This window comes from Melozone crissalis, unplaced genomic scaffold (genome assembly GCF_028551555.1).
Source record: "Melozone crissalis strain CALT ecotype California unplaced genomic scaffold, PUWL_Pcris_2 ptg000013l_1, whole genome shotgun sequence".
NCBI classification, from domain to species: domain Eukaryota; kingdom Metazoa; phylum Chordata; class Aves; order Passeriformes; family Passerellidae; genus Melozone; species Melozone crissalis.
The window spans coordinates 54,737,628-54,763,366 of NW_026535791.1; the positions used below are offsets into that span (position 1 = coordinate 54,737,628).

The 25,739-nt window shown below is 37.0% G+C and overlaps 1 protein-coding gene across 1 annotated transcript in view; it reads right to left on the reverse strand.

Moving 5' to 3' along the window:
• Nucleotides 1-25,739, reverse strand: part of ANOS1 (anosmin 1) — a 132,933-nt gene that overhangs the window by 6,447 nt on the left and 100,747 nt on the right. The window contains exons 9-12 of the mRNA XM_054271968.1: nucleotides 23,244-23,393; nucleotides 5,108-5,202; nucleotides 2,919-3,090; nucleotides 1,493-1,713 (exon numbers count right to left, since the gene is read on the reverse strand). Coding sequence (XP_054127943.1) covers nucleotides 1,493-1,713; nucleotides 2,919-3,090; nucleotides 5,108-5,202; nucleotides 23,244-23,393 — 638 coding nt within the window. The remainder of the gene's footprint in view (nucleotides 1-1,492; nucleotides 1,714-2,918; nucleotides 3,091-5,107; nucleotides 5,203-23,243; nucleotides 23,394-25,739) is intronic.

Consider the following 25,739-nt stretch of genomic DNA (forward strand, 5'->3'; position numbering starts at 1 on the left):
TTTTCATAGAATTCTGTTAAAAGGATTTAACGTATGCATCACTTTGTTGAGCGAGTGTGTTTCGAATTTTTTGCCTGCCAGTCCCTTTGAACAGACACATTTTTAACCATAATACTATGGTTTCATGTGTACAAGGTCCAAGTTGTTACAGACTTTTATGGAAAGTGTGCTGATCACTTTCCATAAAAAGCTGATATGCCCATCACTAAAAAACGAATCAAAATGTACTTTCCTAACCATTCCTTTTAACAAACATGTTCATTACATAAACTGGTTTTTATTTTGGATTTGCAAGTGGATTCCACTAATTGGTAATTTAAGTAGTGGCTGGCCTGGGGCCACTTCTGCAGCTTGTGGGAAAAAAAAGGATGACCACACTAATTTCAGATTTGTCCCAATTACACCATAAGAATTTGCCTTCTGCTCTTAAGGCATCATTTACGGCACAATGGATTCACTTTTCACTGCTCCATACCTTTTGTGGTCACTTAGACATGTGCTAAATAATTTCAAAGTAATTTCATAGAAACTTTCACATGGGAATACATCTAGCTAAAGACTCACAGACATTAAGGAATCAGAAGTTATTCATCTAAAATAAAATCAAAACTATAAATCATCTGCATTAAGTTGGAAGAAATCACTCTTCTTATTCTAAGCTGCAAAGGCCCCGGCCCAGGAAGGAGACAGCTGGAGAAATGATGCTGGACAGTGAGGACAGCAGGGTGTTCCTGCCACCAGCCAGGCTGGTCTGGCCAGGAATCCACAGGACAGGTGATTCAGGTGTACCTGCCCCATGAGGGGAAGCCAAAGCACATCGTGAGAATAACTTTGGTCATTCCTGTGGGACAATTTGCTGCTACTGCCAGAGCAGACAGTAAAAGGGAAAGAAGAGAGAGAAAAAGTGGGGGGAAACATGTTTTCCTGGCAAATTAGCACATATTCTGAGATGGGATTGCCCTTAACAGACCTGGCTGAAGCTGTTCCAAATCACATAAAATCTTGCATGGGTAGGGCAGAGAGAGGAGTGCACACATTGCACTTGTACACTCACTCTGCTCATCCAGCAACTCCAGCAGCTGGGCCCTGTGCAAATCAGCCCTGATTGTGTAAATACTACATTTTCAGTCAGAGTGAATGGTCCTTGGTATAAATGCCCTAAACTTTGGTGCTTTCTAAGAAACAGAAGACACTATTTCAGCTCAAATCAGAGGCTTCTGCAAGTTAACTGGGTGCTAAAAATAGACAGATATATACAGTTATAGATAATTAAAGGCATCTCCAGGCTCTACAGTTTAAAATGTTTGATGTACCATCAAGAATAGTAGCTATGCTTTGTATCTCCATCAAGGAAGAAAAATTAAGTACTTCCTGCTCCAACCTAGTTGCAGAACAAGTGTTTGACATCTGTATCACCACTAAACATTACAAATGAGGCACAGACACACAAACTTAGGGAGCCACTGGCAAAAGAAAGTAACAAACAACTTACTGCTGGCAGTATCTGTGACTGGGAAATGATGCTGTTGGGCAAACTGTTCTGCCGGCTCTCTGTGGTCACTTCTGCCCAAGTGACCTGAAACCCTGTCATGGGCTGGTGAAGGTCTGCCTTAGATATCTTCCAGGAAAAATGGCCAGTGATGTTACCTTCCTGAACAATGAAAGATGCAGACAGATTCTCGGGTTTGGCCAACACTTTGGGTAGAACTGGCACTATAAATTTGGAAAGCAAAAAAAGATAAGCTGAACTTTCACAGATAATCTTCAATAATCATTTAATTTCAGAAACCAAAGGCAGGCAGAGCTTTATTTCTGTTGTTACACATGATGCAGTCAGCTTTCCACCATCACATTTTCAGTGTTAACCAAAAACCTATGTTTGCTTTATTCCACTGACATTTTGGACCAAACTTAAACTTCAGATAAAATGCTCTCAGCTGCAGGTACAGAAAAGAAAGCTGTGGCATGTCAAGACCTAAGTGCCTCAGTCACAGGGAGCCATTCTCCTGCTCCTCATATTTCAGAATAGCTGAACTCAGACTGGAAGTTCTGGGGCCACAAGAAAATGCACAGGGTAGCACAGAACTCCATAATTCAGCCAAAGAGTAAAATTCATGCACTAAAAGTGTAGTACAAGTTAACAGGGCACTCTGATTAGGGGGAAGTTATACCTGAGTTACAGTTGCCCAGGAAGGCTGTAATGCTGGGAACTGTCAGGACAGCCATTAAGGAAATGGCAGTGAAGGCCAGCAGGGTTCTGGGTGACTTATGGAGCATGAGGGTACCCTTGGGAACAGGAGGGACTCCAGGTGAGAGGGCTTCCCTCCAACCAGAGAGAGAGGTATCCACACCTGGCAGTGCAAAGCCAAGGCTGACCTGAGCCAGGACCAGCTGACCACAGAAATCCTCTCCAACTAATATATCCATAATTCTGCAACTTCCATAGCCCTCTAGTTACACATTGTGACAATGCTGGAAAAGATTAGAGGGCCTCTATTTCTTACTTGAGAGCAGAATCAACCTAAACAAAATCAAACTGTAAAAGCAGCTTGCTTGCATCTGCAGCAAAACATTAAAAAGATGGGTCATACCACCATAATCATGTTTACAGTTAACTTCCATCATTATAATAAATACAATGGGGAACCATTCTTCCTTACAAAAAAAATTCACAACCATGCCATTACAGATATTTTTGTATGTCCACTACGATTGCTCTTAATTGACAAAACAGTAATAATGTACTAGCCAAAATCAATGCTGTTGTGTATTTCTGTTGATTTTCACATAAAGCATTAGTGATATTTTTATTTGTTTTAAATCTCTCATTTTCTATCCTAAAACTGCTTTTAAGACTCTCTTTTGGTGATTATAAATGCTTTTGGAACTATTTGGTAGTTCTGCAGATCATGCCTTACCTCCTTCAGCAGGACAATTAATGTGCTTGTGTTTTTTTTCTTTAAACGCAGAGCAAGGTGGGGTAACAAAGAAAGTACTCTCAGCCTTAAAACGACCTTTAGATTTTGCAGGCAGAACAGTTACTTTGTATTTGCATGAAAATGACAGGTCCTTCAGAATAATGTAGTTTTCCTACAACAAGAAAAACAAAAAGATCACATGCTGAAAATAGAGCCCAAAGGAAAAAAAAATATGAACAAATTGAAAAATAACTTTGGCAAAAGATTAAAAGTTCTCTCCACGAAAATATTTTCCTGGATGCTTAACAAATGCCAATGTGGTTTTAACTCAGAGAAGAAAGCAAGTATTGTCAATGTCATGATTATTTTCAGTAGTAAAATATATTAGCATGGTATTTGAAAATGTCCTTCAATTCTACACAGTTCCTTCGACACACGGCATCAAAGCAACTGACTTCTAATATTTAGAACAGTCTCTGTGAATGATGGCAGTGGGGGTAGCAATGGGAGGATATAAATGCTAATCGAATTAAATAAATATAAGAAAGCTGAGTTAAGCTGCTGTAAATGACAGGCTTCATCTATGTTTAACTTTTTAAAAGCACATTTAAAGTCAGCATTGCATTATGGATGCATGTTTTTCCACTTGAGTACATTAAGTACTTCTATATTCTTATCAGGAAGAAAAACTCCACAGCTAAATACAAAGCAGAAGTCTCTATTTAAGGACAATGAGTGGAGAAGAAAACTTTACACAAAGTGTAAGTGTCCTTCTAAATTCTTACCATTGCCTGAAGCACTTTTGAAAATTACAGTCTGAAAGCTTTAACACAAATCATATAAGGAAAAAAATGTTTGATTGGTTGGCTTTTATCCTGAAAAAAATCTCTAATAATATGTTACTGGCTAAGGTCAAAAGTCTTTTGCTACATTTTAGATCTCTAATTCCCTTCAGAATCACTAATTTCCCAGGTTCTTCTGCATAACTCCCTCTTTTTTCTAATTGCAAATTAGTCTAACCTTTGCTTGGAAGGTCATTTTCACAGGACATACAAACTGGGCTGAGACTGGACTCTGTGCCTTCCACCTGCTGGGAGAGTGCTCCAACAGGTTTGATCTCTCCTTAAAATTGTGGCAGGACTATTTTTATTTATCATGACAGATTGGATGAATTACATAAAATGATTGGAAATAAGGAAAAAAAAGGAAATAAGTTCATTAATCCCACAATGCATTTGGACAGATGTCCAAACAGTCTTTCCTGACCTCTAGTGGAAATGAACTTCTTAAATGTTGTTTCTCCTATCTCCATAACATTATGTCAAAATCATTTTTTAAATACACTTCTAATTTGTGCTTTGCTGACCCCATGAAGCAGTAAATCTTACAAGCTAACACCATCCTGTGTGAGAAATCATGTCTTTTGATTTACTCCTTTACATGACATTGTAAACCCCTGAATTGATGGGGTAGTACAGATCAGGGTAAGAAGGAAAGGTGAACTTTAATTTTGCCCATTCTGCATAACACACTCAATCAATTCTGATGCACCAATCACATTACTCTGTTGTTCAAATAATGTGATATAGAGACAGATGACACTAGATTGCCATCAAATTGAGTAGGAAGTACTGCCACTACAATATATATTTGGGCTGCCATGGAGCTTTTCTCCCCATCTGATATCTGTTCGACTTCCAGATTTAATATCCAGTATTTGTCGCCTACAGTTCTTTTCTTATCTATTATTCTCCTCAGGGAGAATAATCACCTGAAACTCATCTGCATGTCTAAAAGAAAACCTGGTTTAGTAATTACTATTATTACTGTTCAGTATTTGCACTGTGCTAAAGTCTTACATTACTAATTGCAGATAAAGCTCACTGTTCTATATCTTGTAGAGATAGAGAAGTACTTAGTTAAGAAGTTTCTCTAGTCTCATTTTCTGAATAACAACAAAAACAAATAAAATATTTTAGCCTAGTGTGTATTTAGGAAATCCAAGAAACCCAAAACCAGTCCAGATACGTAATTTTTATCTTTTCCCAAAGAGGAACGTAAAAAAGAAAGCATCCTTACTGATCTATGAAACAGGGTAAAACACATATTGTGTTATGTTACAGAACCATCCTTTCTCTTGCTGCCCAGGAACTACTCAGAGTCAAGCAGAGGGCTGCAAGGAGACTTACATAAGTCAGCTCTGTTACTTTCCTAAGTCCTTTGGTGTCATTGTGTGCACAGGACTCCATTAACCAGTGGACCTGGAATTGATTCATGCTGATATCTAAGTGATATAAAAAGAGAGGAAAAGACATATAAGTTTGTTTTCAACAAAAGACATAAAGTACATTTTCACCATTGCAACTCTTCTGGCTCCTCTGGATAAAAACAGAAGGAATTTTAAGTATTGTAGAGTTGGTAATTCCTCACTAAGGAATCTTTAATATAATGGAGAAAATATGATATACCAATGAAATTTAAACCTGGTATCAGCTAAAGAAGATAAATAGTGAAATTTCATTTTCAGATATGTTACCATATACTGCTCACATTGAAAAAAAAGAATTTAAACTGAGCATTAGAAAAAATAATCTCAATGCTGCTACTTCTAATCATCCTGCAAATAATGAGACAGACTTGGTGTCAACTGCCTGACTGTTTATATAGTTAGAGCATTGAAATACTGCTGCCTGGCACTGCTTGAGAATTCTGTGCCTGAAAATATGAGAAAATGCCTGTAAATCCCCAAGCTTTCTTCTTTCAGGATATGCCATAAAACCTTCAGTTCAGTATCTGTCCAAATAAAATTCTAGTCTTGATTCTTATGAGTAATACTGAAGGCTTAGGTTTACTCCCATTTAAATCAATGACAAAACTTGCTGCAGTACCAACAGTATAAGCTTTCAACTTATTTTCAGCTCTTCTAGCTTTTTGTCTAATAATGCCTGAATAAGGAAGCAAAACAAAGAGCAAAAAAGAACTGACAAAAGAAGGAAAACATTAGGTAGTGCAAGTAGTTCCTGACATTTTTCTGGATTTCATTCTCTATATAGGGGATGCAAAATTATGTCTGTTATTATTAATTAGCTTGGTATGACAGAATCACTAATGTGTCTGACTGTGGGTTTCAGGAGGGAAAACAAATGTCTCTGATGCCTTAAGGGCTGATCTGGTATTAGACTGCTATGAGCAGTCTGGATTCAGAAGAAAAGGATTGTAAACTAAAGAGAAAATTATTATTGTAGGAAAATAGCTGAAATGGCCCCTTGAAATAGGTTTTGCAGTAGCTGTTCTTCATAATAACATATATGCTAATTATTTTTGCAATTTCTTTAGAAACAATACTTCTTTCAAAAAGAAATCCATTAAAAAGTACATTTCCTGCTTTGTGATTGTTCCCTCTCATTTAAAATAAATAAAGAAATGGATGTGCTTTTGCTTATCTCTTCAAGTTTTCCCACATGATGTGCTTACTGTATGAAGACAAAAACTCACAGTGCATTTGTAAGTAGGTTTCACCTGATTCCATCTCTTCAGTTGACTCCTTTATCAAATATCATCTGCTCTATGATCCTTAAGACTTCTTCTGACCCAAACCATTCTATCATTCTCTAATTATTTTAAACTATCTTCATGGGTGGAGTGCTCTTTGCAAAGCTCCAAAATGTGTATTTTTGCTTGTAATACTTTTCACTTAAAATCTAGAAATAAATCACTCTCCTCTGGCTAAACATTTATCCAAGCCAATTAAACCTTGTAATTGTCCAGCAGTGAGGGATTGGATAAAACACATCCCTAAGGTAGGTCACAAAATACCACTACATGGACAACTGGGAAAAGACAAATCCCAAGCACAAGACCTTAGAAGAGCTCAGCATTCAGATATATTGGTGATATACAGATATTTTCAGATATACAGGTTTACTAGGCCTCTGCTCAGAAATGTAATTCAAGGTAGAATTGCAGAACCATCAAAGGGTTTGGTTTGGAAAAGACTTTGAGGATCCTTCAGTTCCAACCCCCTGCCATGGGCAGGGACACCTCCCACCAGACCAGGTTGCTCAATGCCCCATACAGCCTGGCCCTGTACACTGCCTGGAATGGGAAAAAAATATTTATTTCCAGCTACTGGCACATTGGAATCCTCTTGTGTTTTCAGGCAGGTCTACATCCATTAATTATGTGAGCTTCTACTCCCAGACAGTTCTTCTCTTCCTTCCTTCCTACTTTTCTGCATTAGCAAACCCTTAGTAACCCATTTGTACCACATTTGTATCAGTAACCACACCTGTGGTTACTGATACAAACTCTACTTGAAGAAAACAAAAATAGGTTAAAGAAGAATGCAGAAAATTAGAAACACATTTTAAAAACCTATCAGCTTGTACTGTATACGTAGGGTGAAGTTTTCTTAATTCTTTTCCTAATTTTATTTGAGCTAATGAATCTCAAATTTGATGGTATTCTGGTAGTCTGATAACAACATACACTGAAATAAGGGATTTTTTTAAGTATGTAAAGGTTATCTGAAAAAGGTTTTTGTACCACATCTACATCAGCTGTTATAAACTGGAAGGCATCATGACAGCCAGAAAGACTAAAACTTCTTCAGTTCTCACCTCTATATTTATGATTGCTGCTATCTAAAAAAATAGAAGATACACAGGTTAAATGCCATGTGTTAAAAAAGAGAAATGTAAAAATAATTTACAACAAACTCCCTCTAATTTTCTCATTTTAAAAAAATCTGTCCTGTCAGTATCTAAAGCCTGACTAATACCGTGCAATGTAACAGAATAAAGTATGAAATACAATAAGGAAGTAGCTACTTCTTGAGACAGAAACTTTTTAAAAATAGGGAAAGGTGGGAACTTTTGTGATTAAATAAAGCTAGAACCCTGAAAAAGTCAAAGTGTATATGCATGCATGAAGTATGCACATGAAATGACAAGATTGTTTAAGAAATTACCTTTAATATTTTTAAAAGCAAAAGAAGACAAAATGCATGAAATCATCTAAAAAAGTCCAATAAGAAGCTGAGAAAAATTATTAGAATGTGCCTTTGTCTCATAAAGTTGCTCATCAAGATCATTATTCTAAAGTTTTATGAAACATTAAAAAGCTGATTTTGTATTTACCACACATGCAAAAGAAAAGCTCTCCCAGCCCTCCTTTCAGCAATGCACACTGTCCTACTGAGATCACTACTATAATTTTATTTAGATTTTTGGGTTTAGCTGTCCAAAGCACACTGAGGGACGGGTAATGGATGAGCTCCAGCTGCACCCAGCTGAATGTCAGCCCCTGCCACCAGAGCCAAGGGTTCTGGATCCAGCTCAGCAAAGGTTCACACACTGAGCCCACAGCCACAACTTTCTCCAAAAAGCCATCTGAGTAGTTAATATGAACAGAATATTCATTACCTAATGGGACTGATTTTGCAGAGTTTTATCAGAAAACTCAGCCATTCCTGCTATAATAAGTACAAAACACTGCCAAGAAATTGCCAGGCTGCCTCAGTCTGCCTCCCTGCTATTTCAGATGTCACAGTATCACCCTCTTTCTGAATATCTGGAGTCTTCTTGATTCTAAATTTTCAATTATGAGTCTTTACAGAGCTTTTCAATTTCATTGTTCTCATGGTAAGAATGTCTATCATTTGATACTAGAAATAGTGATGCTTGCACAAACAGCAAGCATTCGTATTCCCCAGAACTCAAAATATTTGTATAGAAACAGTGAACCTGAAGGACATAATAAGTACTAGCACTTATTTCAGCAGCTCTAAGATTGTGAAATTAGTCAACAAAATAACCACTTAAGTACAAACAGCTGACAGCTTACTCAAATAATTATTTTATTTTAAATTTATATCAATAGAAAAAAAAAAAGGCAATCCAGGACAATTGCTTTAAAAACCTCTTAATGATACTGACATGGAAACTATCTCCAGATGCCCAAGCTAAAGACTTTTAGGTCTGTAAGACAAATGCACATAACTAATCTTTTCAAATGAACTAATAGTTGATGTTAATTACTTTGACTGTGATTTTTAAAGTAGATTTTCTGAAGTATAAATTGACTTTCTAGACTTAAGAAAAATGGCTGTACAGACACCACATGATCATGTTCTTAAAATCCCATGCACTCTTAGCTCTTTTGCTCAACAAGGGTATACAGCTAACTTTGTTGGTCAGAAATCTTACATCTCTAATTAGAAATTTATGGCTCGAGGAATGCTTTAAAGCATGGGGTTTTTTTAAAATTTACCCCAAACTGCCTTTATGTTCACATGAGTGAAAATAAAGCTCTAAGCTCTCTATCAATAGTGTTTACAAAGATGTTCTTCATCAGATTTTTGTGCTTTCTCCCCCTCCCCAATTTAAATGCGTTAGTTCAATTTTAATAAAAACAAATAAATAAACTTTTGATATTTCTGGATGCAAAATGTGCATTTATTCTATATCTTCAAGCTGTAAAAACAGCTGAAAATTCTAATGCCAATGCCAACTACATGTGTTTGCCACTTGGAAAACTTCAGGTTCATATGCAATATTTAAGCATCTTAAATTGATAGACCTCAACAGAGCCTAAGCCAAGGCTTCACAAAAGTTATTAGGAATACTAAATCACCTCCCCACAGAATTTAAAGCTCTGAGTATTATTCAAAACAATAATCCAACAGAATTTCAGGTAATTCTTCAAGTTCTCCTAAATGGAACTTCTGGTTTAAATGGTTCTACAGTTTATTTAAAATAAACTACATTTTAAAGGTTTTCTCTTTTATTTTTCTCATATTTTTCAACCTCTTCCATGTTTCTGTTTTGTACAAATACATTGCTGCCAGTTGTATGAATAATTTCATCTAATGTTTCTTTTTGTTACCATGCTACTGCAGACAGCTACTTTCTCTGCCTCAAATACTTTTTTTCCTTTATATTGCAGTTACTGTTCCAGGAGAGTGCCAAATTGACACTCACAAGGAGCTGAAGCTTTGTAGCTGAAAAACTGGCATAGCAGGGGCATTTCAGCAGTGAAATTTGCTCATGCAGCCCAACATCATCAATATGGAGCTACCCCAGAAAACCAGCTAAGCAGAGATTTTATTTATTTCTTTGTATCCTGTGATCCACAGCAAGAAAATTGCAGCAGACTGTGTCAGGAACTGGGGCAAGTTCTGCCACTGGTTTGCTTGAGGTCTTTAGGCAAAGTACTTCATGCTCCTTATCTCTGTTCCACCCTGTCAAGTGGTGAAAATGATAAAAGTGTGTGTTGTAAAAGTATTTCAGCTCTTGCATGTGATTCTGATGTGGGTCTCTACTATTTGGTAGAAAAATGCCAATTAATACCAGCTGTGACAGCACTATTATGCAGTCAACTAAATTAAAAAAAACTTATTAGAAGGAAAATCAAATGGGATTTGCTGGAAAACAAGGTTTCACAGCAGAATTGTTCAGCAACAGCAGCTCAAATTAAGGTTTAATTACAATAAAAATGTCTGGCATCAATAAACACGGTAACATCAAGGCAATTTCTGCATCATGACAGGATTCAAAGTAATTAACATGCAGAGTCTGATAGATTTTCCCATTAGAATAAAAAAAGGTATAAAAGTAAATATTATAAAATAAGACATGAAAACCTTTATCTGCTAGCATAAAATCAGTAATTTAATACAAATAACTAGCAGCTTTGAAATAAGTATTTCATTTAAAAAAAAAAAAAGTTCTGTACCTTTTGTCACAATACCTCAACAAACTGACTCCCTCCAAAATATTTACACATAATTAATATGCTAACTGTATGTCAAAAGGAGCTGTTATCAAAGCTTGGAAGATAATGAGCCATATGTAAACCTGTTGTCTTCATTCAAATTTCTTCAAACAGAATGCCATAAGGAGGATGAAATATCTCTGAACCTATTGAGCAAGAAAATTATTAAAATAATTTGTTTTGCGTGCAGCTAAAATTTATTATATTTTGTTAGTTCTGATATTTCATCTAGCAAACCACAATGATATTTTTTGACGTGTTTTTTTTTGTTTTTCTTTGCATACTGGCGAGATTGTTCTTACAAGCTTCTGAGCACAGGGGCCGTTATTCAACAAAGCACTTGGGCATATGAACAGTTGTGTTAACTTCAACAGTTAAGGGTAGCTAAAGCATCAGGCCAGAAAGTTTAGATAGAACCTAGCAAAAACAAGACACTAATGACCATCAAAAGTGTGGTTAAAAGAAGGTCTTGAACATGTCTTTGACGGTCTTAGACTAATAGGAAGAAAGACACATAAAAAAATTAAGTGATTTCCTTTCTGAATTATGTGTCCTGCAGTATTACTTCTGCAAAAATAGGCGAGAGCAAGGGGAAAATATTTTATATTTAATATCACAACACAGGGCAGAATCTGCTCAGGGCGCATGAAGCACATGCCTCAGTATCTACAAGCTTGATTAATTGATTCTACTGTAAAGTCATAGTGTGATTTTTCAGAGCTCTGTATAAATCCTGTGTCAGCATAGCATCCAGGAAAAAATATTTACCTCACTGTATTGAATGGCAAAGCTGTAGCAATGGTAAATGGTGAAATTAATGATGCCTTGCATAAATCAAAAGATATTATCAACTCTGAAGTGCTTAAACACTTATACAAAACAAAGGCTTCCTGAAGAAATGTTCCTGCTCTTTCTCCTCCCAGTACATAACCCTCTTTACAGATGAGCATCTATTACAACCCAGCACTTACTCCAACCCACCACCCCAGCAGAAGGATGAGCAGCAGTGTCTGCCCTGCAGCAGCACTTGCCTGCATTTCCACACCACAAACTAGAAAGGAAATATTTGAGATTAATGTGATGAAGTGTCTGCTGCTCTCTCAGCCTCATGTTCATCTGTTTATTGGACAAATATTGTCTTCCATGTCTACACAGACATCTAATATATGCAGTTTTCCATCAATGCTTTTTTCTGATGAAATTCAGTTGCTGGAGAGGTGCTGAAAAATATGCAGGGAAGGCTGAAATATGGACAAAATCCAAGTGAACAAATGAAGCAGTGTTATTTACTACTAGTTCCTTCAGTTTTGAAGACATGGTTAGTGTGAAGTGATTCACATTGTATTTTTTACATTTAAATAACAGCATGATGGAATATCAGTTTGGGAAGAGATACTTCAGTGTACTGCAGAGAAGCAAAATATGATCTCAGTCAGTAGTAGATCATAACACTTATTCATTACTTCATATACTGGTTCATGAGGCACTGTATTAATCTGATTCATGGTGTCCAACATTTGCAATCCAAATCTAATGATAGGACAAGAAGAAATAATGTAATAAGAAGTACTATTTTACTCATGGTACTTAAGCAAATGCAAAATGAGGTAAACACAATTTACCTCCAACTAATGTTAAAATGCTGCACTGATGTGCTAATGTATTGCAAGTCTCTCTGCACTCCCCTTTTCCTTGTAAAAACCACTTGTTTTGTCACAGGTGTTTTAGGTAAGTTCTCTTGAAAAAAAATTAAATTATAACAGCTCTGTGTCTTTTGCTTCCTCTGCATTGATTCACATGATGGTGTAAAAAAAAGAAAATCCAAAGTTTTGTTTGGTTATGAAATTCACAGTACTCGTGACACCTCTTGAGAAAAAAAAGCTTTTTGATAATCACCTATTCAAGCACTATATTTAAAAATAACACCAAAACCTTCAGCTGACATTTAAACTTCACTCAACAAACGATTCTTAGCAAGACAAACTATACTGTTTCCTGCTCTTACATGGAATATAAGCAGTTTCAATTAAATTACAAAGATTTTGTTTCTCACGTTATGCCATTTAAAACAAACTTTCTACAGAACACATTCTTTGTATAATAGAACCGTAAGCCTTTCCAGAAATGATATTAACAATTACTGTGTAATTTAAAGACAGGCCTGAAACACAGTATTTTTGTCCATATCTAGACCTAGGAAGCCTCAAGGTTTGAAGATGTTTATATTGAGGGATTTAAGCCTGGGATCATCTCTAAGCCGGATTACCTCTACCCTTACTTATTTTCCCACACACAACATCCTATACAAAGTGAGTTCAACAGTATCTCATTCTGGTTTTCCATTACAAGGAAATTTGCCTCTTGTAAGCTCCAAGTCTCACAATAGCTGCTTGTAGCCTGAATAGAGGCTTTCTACATTATTCCCTCATAGCTAGATTTTCAAAGCTAGCTAAGCATCCCAGACCTGAATTTAATGGAAAAGAAAAAAACCCAAACAAACAAATCCAAGGCTCACCAAGGTTATACATACACTGAAAATGTCACCAGGTACTCTACCATCAACTTTATACTTCTGTTTAACTTTGAAAAATAATTTAGACAAGCAGACTGTGTAAGTTTACTATATTGGGGGGAAGTAATCTTGGAATCTCTCCCAATTCCAGAGCCAAAGTACAGACTCATCTTGCCCCTAATTCCACAGTGGGCAGAGAGGCAGGGATGGACCAGCTACTCCCTTCTCTCTCAGACCTTACACGAATGCCATACATGGGTAGGTTTGCATGCAGTGATCCATGGAGTTCCAAAACTGGACTTTCCTGATATGCATTATGGAACATCATACCAGGATGTTGCTTTGCTGAACTGGTATTCAAAAACTTTACGACATTAGTCTGCAGTTTCTACATCTGCAGTTTAAGATTCATGTGTCTACGAGAAACAGAATACAGCAAAACCAGGTTAAATATCTATAAAATCATGTGCATACAGACAAGATAAACACAGCAAGAATTAGGATTCATATAAATGTGGAAGAGTTGGCTCCAAGACAAAAAAATAAAAGTGGTTCTACATAGAATGAGCACATAAAACTCAGGAACTCCATCGCTCAGGATGTTTCAGACACCCTGAAACTTGGTGACTCTCATAGGACACTGGATATTATTGTGAAGATAAATTCATCAGAAGTGAATAAATACAGTGAAATCACACTGAGCTCAGGAATTTTGACTAACTAGAAGTTGTCTGAAGCTGGGACAGTAATATGCAGAAATGCTGTTACACTCTTGCCCTATACTTATGTTCCTTTGGATTGGCTTTTGGCCACTGCCAAGGACAGAACACCTGTTGGGTGGGATCTTTGGTCTAGACTACTATGGATATTTTTGCATCTAGTTTATGGTAACAGGAGCAAAAGAAACTGACATTAACATCTCATTATCATCATCAGCTGCATATATGGGTCATCTTAAAAATTAGATTATAATTTCAGTTTCAGAAACACTTTTTCTGGTTTCTTTCCCTCCAACTCTACCTAGTCCTTCAAATAGTCCAGTTTCCTTCTCCTATTTGTAGTGTTTATGAGACTGGTTTTATGGCCACCTTATAAACCAGCTAATTAAAAACAGAGATTAAAAAGACGTACGTGGAGGAAAATTGACCCAGTTTACAAGAGGACACTCATTAGTTTAAACCACTTTCACCATAAGCATGATGACTCCCTCCTGACAGGTTAACCTCCCCTGGATCAAAAGATCAATGCTTCATCCAGAACTTAGGCAGGCTAAGAGAGCACTCATGAGCAGTTATTAGCCCATAGCTCATGAGAAGCATCCTGTGAAGTGCTGAACCTCAGTACCTTTTACTCACAGCAGGAATGGTAGGATTGCTCCAGGTATGAGAGTGTAAGCCTGTGAGACAGAGCTTTGACTTAATCTGACCTAGTGATACAGTTTGGGGAAAGGAGAGGAAGAGCTCAGCTGGTCAGAGCATGATGCTAGCAGTGCCAAGGTTGTGGGTCTGATCCCCATAAGGGCCATTCACTCAAGAGTTGGACTCAATGATCCTTCTGGGTCCCTTCCTACCTAGAATATTCTGTGATTCCATATTTGGATTGCAAAAAGTTTGCCATTTTATCCCTCACTTACTGAGACTGCCTCACATCAGACATTGCCATTGCCAAGTTTAGTGATACTATATATGTATGCATATATATTTATAAAAAGTACGGTGTTTGTTGTTAAAATAATTAGCTTTATAAGTTGTGTTAATACTCAGGAAGTAATTAGAACTTGAGAAAATTGTACTAGTCAGACACAGACATATTGAAGGTACATAAAGATGCTGAAAATGCATTTTGAAAATGCGTTTTGTCCTGAAGAATTAAAAATCAGGCAAGAGTTTATTAATTAGTTGGCCAGTTAATTTCTTCAGCGTCTCCAAGTGGATTAAGTCTTGATAAATGATTTTGCAATGGAATATTGGAAGTGTATCTGCAATCCGACTGCAGGTATGCATTCCAGCCAATGATGGTCTATCTTTGGATTGAACTCATGGACCAGGTAATGTGCAATTACATTTCTATTTAAACTTTTAATGTAAGTTCAAAAGAAATCAGGGTTAAATGTCTATCAGTTACTAAATTTAAGAATAAAAAGAAGACTTCTTTTAAATGCATAAATGAAGTCAAATTAAAAGCACTTTCACAATGACTAAAGATGTTCTGGATTATGATTCAGGTCATACTGAGGACTTGTGCACAGCCCAAACTACATAAATTAAAAAATTAACCAATAAATATATAAAGTGTACAAATGTACAAACCAGTCCAGTACAGCCTTCAGCAAACATCAGCGGGTGCCTGTTAAGTAAAATCAGTGTTCTATGCTGTCTGTGCTCTGGGAACTCAGTGGGTAGTTCTGATTTGACTTGTGATTATTTGATTTCCTGGCAGACTTTGAATCAATTCCAATTACATTCCTGAGACTAGCAGTTGGACAAACTTGCCTCTAAATCTCTCATACCAAGAGCTTTAACCACCTACCCTGAAAAGTCTGGAGGTTTGGAAGCAAGTGCAAGGCAACAAGTAATGGTTTTCTGTTCTGCCTGTGAAATCATGAAGAAATGCACTGAACTGTCCCTTTGAAAAGACTTACAATATTTTCCCATTTTCAGGGGAGATGCCACTGAAGTTGCCATCATTGCAAATGTAATTTTAAAACTTTTTAACTGGCCCCACTAATCAACTGCAGACTATTTGAGAATTTGAAAACCATCTGCTCTACCAAATTTTATTTGTGGTTGATGTTTTTAATGACTCCCACCAGCAACATTTTAAGTATTGTAAGTATTTCACATTTGGACAGAAACCAGGGTCCTATAGGCACTTCATAAAGCAAAGCAAGAAGAACTGGAGATGGGAGATGCTACCCTTTACATCCTTTTAAAAAAGGCAGAGAGATTTTTTCCTGAAACTACATTAAGACAATGTAAAGGAGAAAGACAAAGTTAGGGAGGGGTAGGAACCACACAGACACTTCTGACAGGATGTTCTTTTAACTCCAGAATAATTTCATATGATAAATAAAGCTTACAGCACTACCTATCTCCCCAGGCTCAATGCTGTGGAAGCCCATAAGATACAGGCATCTGAGTCAGGAGTAGCACATATGGAAAAGCAAATTCTGTAATATCTGCCAGTGCATTTCTAAAGAAGTGATCGAGTTGAAGAGTCTTGTGCTTAGAGCCAGCTTTACTAATTAAATCCCTAAGAACTAATGCATATTATGCATACCCACACAATCAGCCACTGCTGAGACAAAGTCCCTGTATTCTCCTGGAAGTCTGAGGGCAATATATTAGTGTATACTTCAGTATAATTAGTCAGGTCATTTTGTTGAAAGAACCATCTGGACCATAGTGATATCTTGAAGTACAAGTATTTTACTGCTACAATATCAATAATTAGAATATGGCCAGCTGCTCAAACACTAATCTGCCTAATGCAACAGCTAGTACCAAACCAAATAATGCTTTAGTGCTCAGCAAGTACTGCAGAATTCTTTACAGTAGGAGCTGGAAACTCCAAATGCCACTAAAGGATTTCTTTACCCTCAATGGCCCTACTGCCATGAGAAAGGACCATTTGAATGTATTATCAATGGGAAAACTTTCACTTCAAAACCTGCCATATGAAATACCTTATTACAAACAAAGAGTCAGCACACACAGTCACTTCATTTATGTCCCTGAACTAAGTGAAAGTTAATTTTGTTTTCCTAAGATCTGGATTTAAAAGCATTTGCGTTAGCTCTCTATTTGCTTTGCCATGCCTTGGATTTTATTCTTCTCTGTAATTTAATTCATTATTCTTGTTTGGTTGATTTATCAGACAATGGTAGATTTTCTGCCTCTTCCTGCCTTAAGTATTCTTTTTTCTTCTGCTTTAGCACTTACAGAAATACAAAGAAAGAAGCCTGAAGCCAAGTCTTAATGCATTTTAAATATTTGTCTTTTTAAGCAAAACCAAGAGGCAGATATATTGATTTTGAATATCTAGAGGTACTTAAAATGTTTAATTTAAACAGGGGGAAGTAAATGCACATAGACTTAATTCAAAAAGGAAGCTAAAGCTTTACTTGAGCAAGGAGAGTTGTATTACACTCAAATAACAGGCACTGAGAAAATGGTAGTGAAGGCAGAGTAATGACTTTAGAAAATATTGTTGTGACAAGTGCTTTGGAAAGAAATTACATTCTGATATTTTAGTGCATTATAATTATTGCAGCAAGTGACGAAAATTGATGCAGAGAGTTCATAAAAGGTGGGATTTCTTTTCTTATGTCTGTCTGGACAAAATTTTATTTTCATATACAGATTTGCAGCAACTTGGAGGATTTTCAGCTAAGTCCGATACTCAGCTCTCTAGTTGCCCAACCACAGAAAAACAGAGAAAACTTCAGAATTTTTTATTTTCACACTTTCAGTCTTGATTACTGCACAATATACTGAGGTTCTTAATCATCCCCAGTATACAATCACTTTAAATAGGGGTTTCAGAGTGCATCCATTTTTTGTAACAGATGGTACTCTGTGACCTCAGCATCAAGGAGTTAAAAGTGATTTGTTTAATTTGATTTCACTGCTTGATGATTTCTAATTTCACACATCAAGATGGCCAAAATATCTGGCTATGGAACACATTCTACTTTTCATTTACAAAAGGGGGATTCATGCTGCTTAAGGAATGTACTGTTTCTCTAATCCCTGGCCTAAGTGAAAGGCAGCAAGGAAAAGACACTTTTTTCCTTCAGAAAGAAGTTATTGTATTCATATACAACACGCTTTTGGATGGCTCTGTCTAGCAGCATCATGTGCACTTGCTAAGTACCTTGTACTGCCTGAAGTGTGGAGGTATTTTTGCTAGCATACATCCTGAAGTGATTATTGACATCATACAAAGCATGCAAACTGAAAGACTATTTCAGAAAGAGCTTTATTTTAATGTAAAGTCCAGGTTCTACATTCCAGTCATGCCTTATGCTTACTAAAGTTAATGGGACTTAAGAAATGACACTTGAAGAACAGGCCCAGATAAGTCTTTCCTGCTTACCAAATTGTGACACATTATGATGCATATATATGGAAATCCATTCCCTCACTCAGACTTTTATTCAAACACTGTGTTGAGTTTCTGAGTACTGATATGCAGTCACTCCTTTGCTGTATAACAAACTCAGCAATAGTTTAGTTCAATAATAGTTTGCAACACCCCCTCTGATGCAGTTGTTGCACAGGACAGAGGTCTGATGAATTCTGTTTAGAAGGATCATATAAAAATGAGAGCTTTGGCCCTGATGGCATCACTGGTCTTTTCATTTCCTTTCCAGAGGCTCATCTGCAAAGTTCACTGAAGAAAAGATCTTCAGTCATGGAGCAGCTATCTTTGAATAGTAAAGAGACATCACCATACCTTCTGTAAGTCATAAGGCACATTGCAATAAACCTAGATGGCGTCAGCAGGCTTGTATTGATGGAGGATGAATTGAAAAAACAGTGACAATATCTGTTACAGGGCCTTGCAGACAGAACTGAATAACTTTATTTAACTTCACAGTTAGTTTGACTTTGAGCAGATGGTTGCACCAGCTGTCCTCCAGAAGTCCCTCCTGCCCATTTAAACTCTTCTATGACTGACCTAAGCAAAATAGCTTCTCAGCTAAAATGGGACCAATGAAAATAAAGAAATCATCTAAAACAACCTTAGGAGCATGTTTGTGTTTCTTTAAATGATATAAAAATCTCTGGTCTGCATAGAATGACATGACCACTGAATTAGGAATACAATAAAAAATGAGCAGTTATTAATATAGAAAAGTAATAATGGTTTTTACTAAGAGAAAGACTGCTGTTATAGTAGCTATTAAAATTTTCATTACAGCTAAAAGAAACAATTTCAACATAACAAGGGCAACTGTAGGGTTGAACAAAGTTTCAGCAAAGGCAGGGTCCTGCACCTGGGGAGGAACAGCCCTCTGTGCCAGGACAGGCTGGGAGTGACCTGCTGGAAAGCAGCTCTGTGGAGCAGGACCTGGGGGTGCTGGTGCACAGCCATCTGTCCATGAGCCAGCAGTGGGTCCTGGGGGCCAGGGAGGCCAGTGGGATCCTGGGGGGCATTAGGGAGAGCATTGCCAGCAGGTTGAGGGATCCTGCCCTCTGCTCAGCCCTGGTGAGGCCACATCTGAGTGCTGTGTCCAGCTCTGGGAACCTGAGGACAAGAGAGATATGGAACTCCTGGAGCTGGTCCAGTGGAGGGCAACAAAGATGACTGAGGGACTGGAGCCTCTCATGAAGAAAGGCTGAGGTAGCTGGGCCCATCCAGCCTTGAGAAGAGAGACTGAGAGGAGATCTTATCAATGCTTACAAAGGTCTTAAGGATGGGTATCAAGAAGATGGAGCCACAGTCTTTCAGCTGTGCCCATTGGCAGGGCAAGGGACAATGTGCAAAAACTGAAACAGAGTAAAGTTCAGCTAAGTGATGGCGACAAAAAAAGTGTAACAGGATGCCCAAAATGGTTGTGGAGTCTCTTTCTCTGGAGATACTTGAAACCTGCCTGGATGAGATCCTGTGCAATCTACTCCAAGTGAACCTGGTTTAGCAGAGAGGTTGGAGTAGATCATCTCCAGAGATCCCTTCCAAACCCAGCCATTCTGCAATTCTGTGATAATATACTGGTTTAAATCTTCATATTAATAAAAACCCCATCCAAAATCTAAATAACATTTTTTATTTCATCATCTCTGCAACCACATCCTGTTCATGTTATGAAGTCTAACACAGAAAATCCAAAAAGACTTGAAAACTATACAAGACAAAGCAAAGACTACTACAACCAATTGAAATTTGATCAATTTACAAATTTCCAACATGTTTAATCTTGAGACATTTATTTCTTTAATTATTTTTTTATCATGTTAACTCTTATGCTTATCAACCTACTTATTTCACATGGTTTCATGCTGGCCTCTTACTTTTTCTGTTTTAAAGTTACACATTCTAATTTAGGACTATAGAATGGCTGTGTTTCTCCACCAAAAAAAAAATGTTGATTTTTAATAGCAAACTACACAAAAATGAGAACATTAGTGCAAACAACAGAGACTTCTGTGTTCACCCACTATGTAGGAGACAAACACATCAATTTTTTTGTCAGGAACTATTAGAACTCTAATTGCCTACCTGCAATAAAAACAGATGCCATGCCACTGAGCAGGCTCAGGTAAGGTCTCTCTCAGTATTTCCTATTATAGTTGCTGCACTCTACTACCTCCTACAAGTCCCTAAACACAATCTAGTGCAGTTCATAAAGGTGAAAGATGTGTGGGTTCAGTTCCCAGCACAGCTGTCCCAGTAACTGCTGTTTTTCATGAAGACAATGTGATTTTCCTGCTGTGTTCCTTGCACAGTCACACAGACCTGCTCTGCAGTAAATTGTTACTAGCAAATTTACAGTACCTCATCCATGCAGTACATAATCTCCAAACCCTTGCAAGAGCTTATAAAAGCTGCTGGCTCCTATACTTCAGTTCCACACAAGGCAATGTTCCTGCAGAGTTACTGCATGTGCTGTCACTCAGAATACTGATATTTTATTTTTAAAAAAGAAAAAAAAGGAAGGTAAGAGTGATGAACTGCCATATTCTGCCTCTCTTCACACACCTTTGCTATCACTGCTTGTTCTGCAGGAAAAAGGAAGGCATCTCCTACTGCAGGGCTGGGGCATGTACCTAAACACCCCAGTGCACCTCACAGAATTTGCCCCCACTCAGGGCCAAAATGGGTTTCTGGGTGTCCCCTTATGTCACTGGATGCACACAGCTCCACACAGGATGAGTCACTGTACACTCAGTAACTCAGCAATTCAGCTAGTACAGCCCTGGCACGAGGTGACAGCATGAAAATCCATGTCATTTTTGACAGGTCTGTGACCTAGCTGTCTGTGACATTCTCCAATTCTGGAAATTACACCACTTTGAAATCCTCTTATTTCCAAACTTTGAGTCACTATAAGGATGCTGACTGCATTATTTCTTTTTATAGACATTTATAGCCTTTAATACAAATATTACCTCCAGGTATGCCGCAGACAGTGAGATTCTGCTCCAGATTTAGATGGAAACATTTAGGTTTCTATGGTGCAATGCCTCTAAGTTCAATAACTACAATACCATTATAAATAGTGGCCACCTAGTTCAAGATATCTGTGTTGGAACAAGAATATTGCTGTTCTGCTCAGGATATCCCCTCCATTAAGTAAAACTAACTTTGGCAAACTATTCACAAGGTGAATGTCAGTAGGGGTGCTGGCATTCTGGTCACAGGACACATGCTCTTTCTTCTGGCAGCAGGCTGGCAGGAAAACAGCTGCAGCAGGATTGATTGTTCCACTGGGCTGAATCTGCAGACTGTGAGTTGCACAACCCTGTCTGACGCCTGTGGGAGACATCGTTGTCTCCTCATCTTTGAATCCTGCCCTTCATTTTTTTCAGCACAGACTGCCAAGAATAGAACCTCAGCTCACAGGGAGACATTAGGCATCTCTAAGGTTTCTACAAATGAGCTGTCTAGGCTCCCCTCTGTCCTCAGTAAAGAAGAGAGGCATCTCCAGAGAGCAATTCTGCTGCTGTGGGGGATGCATTGTTACAGAAGTCACCTGCTTTTCTTTTCTAGCAATAAAAGAAGCTTGGACAATGAGTTGACATCTCACTTGCAGAGGCTAAAGTTCAAGGTGATCGGTCCTGACAAAGCTCAGAACATATAAATGTCACTTTGGGTAACGAAAACCACATTTTTTTGTAAAATTGTCTCAATTTTATTTAAACTTTAAATTGTTCCAGCTTTCCATGAAACAACCCAAAAATGAAATATAAGGGGGAAAGGAAGAAAAAAAACCTAGCATAGCCAAGACAGGGACAAATATGCAAAATGTTCACGTACTCAGCTGAAACAAAGCTTGCAGGTTTTAGGTAGGAATAAGGATGGATTTGAAAGTAATTGGCATAGCAGGGCCTCGAAGGTAAGCATTTAAAAAGGCAGGCAAAGGATAAGAAGCAAAGGACACTTCTCACAATCCACAATATCCAGTGTGACATATTCCTATGTTACATAGCATAATTGAACATTTATACAGCCTGTCCTCTTTCAGGGTGATGCCACACACATCTAAACCCAAAAGCACTTAAATATTTCTGAAATTCTTTGAAAAATTCAAGATGAAAACATGACTATCCACTTTGTAGCCCTTGAGTTCAAGCACAAGAATTGAATGGATTTAATTTAGTAGTATTGCTACACATGTAAAATCCATTCAATTTTGATGCAAGCTAAAAAATGAACAGTGTGATCACATTTTGAAATAACAAAATTTTATGGCTAAAATGGAGCAGCCTATATGCTCTTAGATGTCAAGAAAGGAAAATCCCTTTTTTGATTTCTGAATATGAAGAGACACTATAAATTTATGTCATTTTCCTTTTGACTGGAGAAATAAACCATAGAATTGTTGTTAAGACTTTTCTGAAAATCAGAAGGATGCAGCCTAGAAGAAAACTAACTTCAAAATGTTTCCTGGCTGTGACCAACTATCCATTCTGTTCTAAATCAAGGCGACTGATAAAGTTTGGCATAAAGCTAAACATTCATATGTTCCTTAGAACTTTTGTGGGTAATGTCAAATTCTGCAATTTAAAACTTTACAAAGGTAATTCCTACCAAAATAAAAATTGTCTCAGCTCTGTGAAGATTCAGTGTCCCAGCATGACTGACTATAATTTTTGGATAGCTAACTCATGTCATTTCCTCCTGTAAGACATACACACAGACATAACACAAAGAGGAGAGGCAATGTTTCCCTCCAATGTGAAGATGGAGGGATGAAAAGATGGGTGTAGGATTCTACTATTAATTACTTATAATATTGTGTTAATGCTCTACAACTCTGAGATGGATGGGAAGAGTCCTCCTTAGAGAAAATAGTAAAGCAAAATTTGACAAACCTGTCTTCTTCCAGTAAACTTTGACCTGAAGTTGATTGTCCTGATAGAAGGGAGTTCCAATTTTAAGAAAACGAGTGGTTTTCCTTCTTTGAAAGGCTGGGTAAGGATCCACCAGTCCTTTCTGTGGTTTCCCAGCTGGTGTCCGTTCCTCTGCAATACACAGAACAATCCGGAAACTATTTAGTTAACTACAGTGCTGTATAATGGCTGTGCTAAATTTGGTGTAATTCAGAAAATAATAGTATCTTTATTCCAAATTATCTTGTTTCCATTTCTTACCTAAATGAAATAAATATAAAGAATTAATGGCTGAAAAATCACTCATTTGAAATTCAGTCAAATTTAGAAAGTAACCAAAAAAATAAACACGTTTTCATAGGGAAATGTCTGTAAATTTTCTGAAGAGTAATAAGGAAATGGACTGTATTTATATCTCAAAGAACAAGAAATGTTAACACAAAGATTTTTTAAACAGGCACGGTATCTACTAGTAGTTCCCTCTAATACTTCACAGTCTTTATATTCATGCAGTGTTTGAACATGCACAAAATCCAAGGACAGCATTGAATGTAACCCACAGAGCGCCACATGTGGTTACTACATCAAAGTAAATATAGGCCTCTGGTATGCTGTATATGAACACTGTGGTCAGATTAAAGATCTGTCTTGCCCACTTTCCTGTTCCCAACAGTGAATGGTGAAGGCTTAGGAAAACATTGCAAGAGCAGAATTTTCTTTCAGCAATTCCCTTGGTGCTGTGTGCCTTGCTTCCAACAAGCAATTGCAATTGCATGTCCTTCATCAAGCATTTTCTTTGGTAAAAATTTATCATCATTGAGCAGGGTTGACAGTACTTAATAGATATTTTCAGTTGAAAAGAAAGAAATGTTCATTCAAACTGCACTTTTCATTGCACACTTGCAAATGTATCTGATCTGATTAGGAGGATCAGATTATAACCAAAAAAAAAAAAGCTGCATTTAATTCAATATTATACCTAAATTAAAACTAAAGAGTCCAATAATAAGGAAGTGGCAAATTATTAACTACATACCTGAGAGAAAGAGGGAAAGATTCAGGTTTCAATAATTTCCAGGAGTAATATATAAACTTGAACATTTTGCCTTATATGCAGCTTCAATTAAAACTGACTTGCTTTATGGTCAAGTTTCACTGTCTTGGCCCTTTGCTGAATCTGATACAGTTTTCATTTTGTTAGTTTGTTTTATATTAAACTACCAAACTTAATTCTTTCTTAAGGTAACCATAAAGTTACTACTATCTAAATGAAAATGAAAAAGTTATAGAGAGAAGTACAAACTAAAATCTATCAGGTATTCCTCAATTTAAATTATTTTAATTTTATTAAATCTCTCCTTTGCTATCTCTGTCTGCTCTACTTCCACAAAAACCAGGACACCAATTTAGAATATTTCTATATAAAGATCAAGCAAGAATCTTGTACATTTCCCAGAAGTGAAGCACACAAATATAGTGAGGCAATGCCTTTCTGAGTGTGGGGAAATGTAATGCCAGAGGGCTGAGGTCAAAGCTCACAGAAATGTGTAGGACTAAATTACTTCAGTGGGGTGTGGGCTATCTCTATTCTGACAATAGGACCAGATACCCAAAAACCAGAGCTTAATTCCACACAGAGCTGAGTACCTAACAGTGGGACTTCAGCAAAATTGGCATGTTGCTTCTGGAATTATTTCCCAAAGTCCATGCAAGTCCCAAAATAAAGACAAGCCAAAGATGTCATGTCCTAGATAATATTTCAGGCAATTTTTTTTGTTTCTTTTTCATATGTCTCCATCTGCTTCTGAGTATTCTCAAAATTACATCAACCAGGACTGGCTCTGTACCTAACTAACCTGAGTGAGATATAGAAGATGAATTTGCATCTCCTCCAGGAGAGGTTTTTACTTGCTTTTCTATGTAAAATATAATCTAGCCATTTAAAAAATGTCCAAAAAGGCCTAAATACATCTCTCATTGATAGAGTGCTCTATCAATTAAAGTGAGTGATATCAGTGGTTTAGGTTCAAAGAATCTTGACTCTCCTTTACACCTCATGGCTTTAAGAGAAGGGATGCTCAATTTTTTTCTATAAATTTATTACTGAAATACTCAAACAAATATGTGTTTTACTTGGTACAAGCACTGATTTGCAGTTAAAGAGAAAACACTGCTCATTAAATAAATGGATGTTCATAATTTGAACAGTCAAAATTCTTGAAGTAAACAAGATCAAAAAGATATTGTTCCCAATGTAGTTTTACTCTAGTTTAAAATACAATACAACAATAATGAACCTTTTAGTACAAAAAAGTCACCCCAGTAAAGCAAAATAAAGCAGAAGGCATTAAAAAAATCTGTACTAATTAGACATAAGTAGGTAGCAGATTTTTAGAAAAACTACTGATGGTCCATTTTCTGAAGCAAAATCATGGAGAGGGCAGGGTATCCAAGCAAAATTGTGGAAGGAATTTAAAT